Here is a 6,421-nt window from a genome sequence, read left to right on the forward strand (position 1 = left end):
GCCAAAGGACAGTTGATTGAAGATAGTTATCCTGTCTGCAGAACGTGCAGGTAAAAAAGGCATTGAGCACACCTAAAAATACAGAAAACCGTGATAATTTTGGTCATTATAAACGTGAGATTAAATTTTCATACCATTACATCCCTAATTACGACATAAAAGTACAATGAAATGTATAGTCACAAAAGTACCTGCAAAGTAAATAAATGTATTCAAATTGAATAAAAGTGACAGAGTAATAACAGTCTGTACATATATAGCAAATTATATTTGGATGAGAGAAAGAAATAACTACAACACCACAGAGTAAAAGAATAAAAAAAATTCAATGAACATTAGAGGTAGCGTTATATGGACGTAGTACCCAAATCGGTACAAAAGTTGACCCGGAAAACAGAGTACTCAACTTGAATATATGTCGCTTAATAGTAATTGAGTTGATTAAATGTTATTGACAATTGTTTCGGACCTCTGACCTGAAATAAAAAATCCGATCCGGACCTTTAAGTGATAAGTTTGAAAACCCCTGTTATAGGTCATTTAAGCTTTCTACCCCTGACTGGCTAACCATTTCTAAAGCCTCCTGCCAAAATAACAGCCTTCTCTGACAAAGCTGCATAGTGCAGCTTACATATAGGTCTCTTGACTTGAACTGTGCCTCTTAAAAAGTCTTTTTTTGGATGGTGAATGGTCGTATTTGTCAAAGACAATAGCCACATTTCTTGTTAAATGTATAATGTAACATACAGCCTCAAATGACATTTTTATGTCTATGAAAGTTGCAGTGTTTTCTTTTTTTAGGGTCTCAAAAGCTCTTTTATCTTGTGGATATTGCCAGACGTTCTTCAATAACGGCTGGGTTTGACTTTCCACTTGCAACCTTCTCAGAAGCAACCTGACAGTTCCTCTGGAATGCTATCAAGGCGGAAAAGGGTCTGCATCTCCTCAACAGTTGCCATTCTTCTTTGTCCCTCATTTTTATCTGTCAATTCTGTTCCTAATGGCCTTTTGAACTTCTCAATGTCACAAAGGTTGTTCATGGCATCTACATTTGCTGTGGTTATATGTCTTGTCATCAGCCATCTCGTGGTCTCACTATGCCAGACCTTCCTCCACAGCGCAGCAGAGGAAGGTCTGGTGAGTCCACACAGCAAAATGTGATAGGAGAACAACATGCTCTGGTTTATTGGCACTTCTTTAAACCAACCATAGTTGTCTTGGGTGGTGCCAAGAGCGAAGCAACGGTGCAAAAAAGCCTCGGGAAGGAACTTATTTTAGTGGAACATATGTATGATCAAAAGTTGTTTTAGTTGTGCAAAAGAAAACTGAGTTTGGTATTAGTCTTCCTATAGCTGTCTGGATTTACCATGCTGAGGAGCAGTTAACCATAGTCCTCATAAATGCACTGGAGTTTAAAATTACAACACAAAGAAAGTGGAAGGTAACGGATCGTCTGAAAACGGACATCCAAAAGAGTGCCATCCAGCGGAATTTCCAGCAGACCAAAAGCAATTCCGGAAGTGGAACTTTATGGATATAGACTAGCCATCTCGTAATATAAGACCAACAACTCCACATTGACTTTTTTCCCCTCTAGATTGATGGTTTGCTCCAGTGCCTGGTCAATAGCCACGCAGTTAAAGCTTTTCTCATTCAACCGGCTTTGTCAGCAACTACATATTGGATACAGGACCACAAAGAATCTCATCAGACAAGACTTTTTTTTGGCAGGAGGTCAAGATGGTCAGCCAGTCTGTGGTAGAAAGCTTAGTAGACCTATACATATGCCAGGAGGAGGATGATATGAGATCGGTGTTACACACAGTGCACCTTGCACAGTCACATTCTCGTCTTATCAATGACACAGGTGTACTTGTTTTCCTTGTTTGTCTACTTGCAAGCAAAGGGATATTTGCGTCATCTACAGTCTACAAGCATTCTGGACAAGTTGATAAAAAACTTTGACTAAGTGTTCCAATTTTTCCCTGATTTAAGTGTATTTTAAATTTCTAAAACAACTGCACGTCAAACATTTCTTAATGTAGACCACTGACCATACCTACTACATTTACATATCATATATTTCTGGATACTGTTCCAACAAAGCCTGATTGGCGTTTTTGTACTCTCGCTTTGCCAGATCACCCACACACTGCGGAGCGGAGGAGGGTTTAGCTATTCCAAACAGCATTCCGGGTTGGGAGAAAAATGTGTTCTGTTTATTGACATTTCTTTAAATCAATGATAAAATAAAAATGAAAAATAGTTGTGCAAGAGAAAACTCAGATTGGACAGATAGTCTAACTAGCTGTCTAATTTACCATGCGGAGATCTGAGGAGAAGTTAACCGTAGTCCTCATAAATCCACCAGAGGCTTAAATTCCAGCAGCGGAAGGAAACAAAAATTGGCTAAAATACATGCATCCGGCAGAATTTCCCGCGCACCGGAGCAATCCCGGAAGCGGAACGTCAAGGATTTAGACAAGCGTTTCTGGAACAATCTCACACTAAAAACTGCCTAAAAGTAAATAAATAGACCATTCAACATATATCTTTATTTTTGATATTTCTGCATATTGTATGTATTTGTTTGTAGTACTGTATTTCCTCCATGCTTCCTGATATACACATTCTGTGAATGAGTGCTGTGTAATCAGAGGTTGCATCCTGAAATTAAATGACTTCAGGTGCATCATCGTCCATTCAGCCTGGTTTTATTTCCCACTTGTTTTACCTACAGGGTATGTCGCAGTATGTCAGTTTAACCACTTTTCCGGTAAAATATTCCGTTATATATATATATATATATATATATATATCCATTTCATATGTAGTAGACCTAAGAGAAAATAAATAAACATTGTTGTGATTGTTCTACCTCTGGTATTTGGTTTCTCAAAAACTAAAACACTTTGCACATTTTACAATTAGGGTAGATAATTTGATAATTCAAATAATTAAAATGTAAAATAAAATACAATTATGTTAAACAATTTGAAGTAGAAGTTGGGAGGTTTACGTTTAAGTTTCTAAAATGCCAAAAAGGTATAGGTGAATTGATATCAAGGATGTGCTGTTTTGTTGAAGGAGCCAGGTGCACTAAAATTAAAAGCCGTTTTTTACTTTCAGTTTTTTAGTTCAGACCGAGCTCGTGGAACATGAAGCCAGAGAGAGTCAGTGGAGCGTGTCTGATAAATACAATGTCTCTCGTCTAAGAGACAAGCAATACTAAAAGGTATTATAATCATTTTTCAATAAGGGCTTTATAGATAAAACGATTCCAGTGGGTACCATGTCTCTCTTAGAGAGAGAAACAACCAACCCTATCACATGAAACACAATGATGTGTACCATAGACATCACTAGTTGCCGATTACTTAGTACTGCTTGACATAATGACATAACGAGTCATTACATTCTCCTTTCTGCTGAAGCAACACATCAACATTGACACTTGCAAATATTTTAATTGACCTCACTTTTAAGAAAACGTAACACACTAAACGCAATAAAGCTTGAGGTTTAAACCCTTGAATTTAATGTGGCAATAGTGTTAAGTCAGCAATCAGTCACGGTGTGGACTAAGGGCTAATTAATTTGCTGCAAAGTGTCTTCTGGGAGAACAAAACTGTCCCAGGCAGGTCTTTTCTTTCATTAGGGTTTAAAAATAACGGCTGTAGCATAGCCCAGGGAACGGAAAAATGCCATGGTCAGTGAACAGAGGTGACACGTCCACTTATATAAAAATTAGGCCTTTAACACCCTCCTTCTATCTAAGTGCAGAAACAGGAACAAGCTGGTGGTAAAAATGTAGAGCCTACTCTCTTCTATTTCTCTATCTTGATGTGAAACAGTGGAGGAGTAATTCGTATCCTTTAGTTGTGTAAAAATACCACAAGTCCTGCATTCAAAAATTTTAAAGTATACAATTGTTTTAAGCAAAATCTTTAAAGTTAAAGTACTCAATGCTGTCATTAGTTGGTAATTATTCAATAATAATTACAATAATAAATACATATTCATGAATGTTTATTTTACGTATTACGCTTTTTAAGTATTTTATAAGCTGTTGTGTAGCAGTCAAATCTACAACACGGCATCCTATTTTATAAGATTTGTTTTGTATGAAACATGTGATATTTAGGCTTTCACTGGCATTTCCCAGCTCAGGGATAAATACGGGCTTTAGAAAGAACAGGGCTCTCTTGTCCTTACATCACACTATATACTTAATCCAGATCTTAATTAAGATCATGGTTAAGGATGTACACAGGCTCCTCAAAACGCTGCCAGCATGTGATTCATTCACACCAGCAGGTGTAATCCTGGGCCTCAACAGGCGTGGTTATGACGTTTCCAAAACAAACCTGCATCTATGGCTGCCTTCTCTGCTCGAGCCTTAAGGACCTCTGCGCTGGGTGGCTCCTCTCTGCGGTGCTGCTGAGCTGAAAGAGGCACCAGGGGAATGTTTGGAAGTTTATCTCTCCACTCTGGGCCGTCCTGCTCAATCAGCAGTCGAGTGATCCTGGAAAAAGACGCAGATCAGTCAATACACACACACACACACACACCACACACCACACACACACACACACACACCACACACCACACACACACACACACACACACACACACACACACACCACACACACACACACACACACACACACACACACACACACACACACACACACACACACCTAACCCGTAATAACCCACACATATAAGTGGAATATACGATACACAGTTACACATAGACGTGATATTAAAAAAGGCTCACAGCAAGAAAGTATTAAAGGTATGTGCAATTTAAACCTTTTGTATGGTAAAGCTATGACTCTCTGATACTCTGTAACACAAAGCAGCCAGGTGAGTTTCCCTATTGCATAACAGAGAGAGCACATGCACTCTGAGAGCCCTAATCAGCCTCTAGCTGGAGCTGCTTTTGAACACCAGCTAAATCTGTTTTAATTGAGTCTTCTGATTATGTCACAATGCAATGTCTGCCTTCTTATAAAAAAAAGATTAAACATGTGGAAATAATATGATTATTTCCTTATCTAAGAAAGGTAATAATATCAAGTGTCACCCAGAACTTAAATTGATAGCAGGGACAATTTCATCATACATTTCTTTATCAGTACAAGTAATAGGGTAGTTACAGTCACAAATGCTGGCTTTGTGATGTCAATGAGACAATTCCATGTGATTATGGATGTCAAAACTCATTCAGTCAGCCTGTGTTTCAGTACATCTCCCTGCTGTCTGCAGCCTCTCAGCTGAAGTGAAAGGTGAAGGCTAATACCTGTTGACGCTGTCATGTGCTGCCTGCACGCTGGTGTCTATCTGTAGGACAGTCTTGTAATCCACGTAGGCCTGACGGTAGCGCTCCATAGACTCATAAGCCATGGCTCGGCGCAGGAGGGGCTTGAGGGAGAATGACTGCAGCTCCAGGGCTCTTGTTGGTATAAATAGATGTGATGAGACAGGAGCAAAGGATCAAGTCTGCTGCCTCTGGTATAGATGCTACTGTCTGAAAGTACTGTCCAACTGGATTGGGAATCTATATGTGTGACAGATTTCAGTTAATATGCTCTTGTGCTGTGTAGTATATAGCACATTTATTGGCGTACACTTGTAATGTTGTGTGTACATGTAAATAAAGTGTCACAACCCAATTTCCGTAAAGCATTTTAAAGCTTTTACATTGGAGGTTCCCGCACGTTAGTTAAGAGTTTTCTGCTTATAAAACTTCTAAAGAGATTAATGAAAGTCCCTTACAACAGACCCCAGCGCAATGCCCCTTATAAAATAACAGATCTGCTACTGAGGTAAGTTAAATGACAAGGCTGTCTGCAAAAAAATGGTAAACTGTGTTAGATTTTCAAGGTAAGACCCAGTGTAGATTTTGAAATTTGGGTTGACACCCACAGCAAACATTACTTCTTTCTCCACTTATACACATCGTATTATAAGATCAGTAAATAAAGTCTCACCTTGTGCAGTCCTGTACGCACTCTTGACTGTTGCCATCTTTAAGGTAGCAAGCTGCTCTGTTAGAATACAGAATACATAGATCCTCTGGACTATCAATCCCTGCATAAAACAAGAAACACAACTCAGAAACAGTTTATGTAGTTCACCATTCCCTTGGGATCTGTTAAGACAGAATATCTGTATAAATGGCATTAAAACAAAATTTAAATGTGTTTTAAAGAACATATTGTCTGGTTTAAGTGTGGCTTCAAAAGGATTATTTGTTACAAATCGTGTATAATGTTCAGAGGTTTAGTGTGTTCTTCTGACCTGAAACTATAGAAATATGGGAGTATTGCTTAACATAGACACGGATTACAATTAAAAGGTTTGTTATATTGCCAATATTGTGCCAGACTCCACCTTTGGTGCTGTGTGTGTGTGT

At 38.6% G+C, this 6,421-nt stretch overlaps 1 protein-coding gene across 1 annotated transcript in view; it reads right to left on the reverse strand.

The window, feature by feature from the left end:
* spag1b (sperm associated antigen 1b) overlaps positions 1-6,421 on the reverse strand; it is a 25,973-nt gene that overhangs the window by 9,157 nt on the left and 10,395 nt on the right. Inside the window, exons 12-14 of the mRNA XM_032519236.1 lie at positions 5,997-6,096; positions 5,306-5,458; positions 4,368-4,525 (exon numbers count right to left, since the gene is read on the reverse strand). Of these exons, the coding sequence (XP_032375127.1) occupies positions 4,368-4,525; positions 5,306-5,458; positions 5,997-6,096 (411 nt within the window). The remainder of the gene's footprint in view (positions 1-4,367; positions 4,526-5,305; positions 5,459-5,996; positions 6,097-6,421) is intronic.

Source organism: Etheostoma spectabile, chromosome 6 (genome assembly GCF_008692095.1).
Source record: "Etheostoma spectabile isolate EspeVRDwgs_2016 chromosome 6, UIUC_Espe_1.0, whole genome shotgun sequence".
Classification (NCBI taxonomy): domain Eukaryota; kingdom Metazoa; phylum Chordata; class Actinopteri; order Perciformes; family Percidae; genus Etheostoma; species Etheostoma spectabile.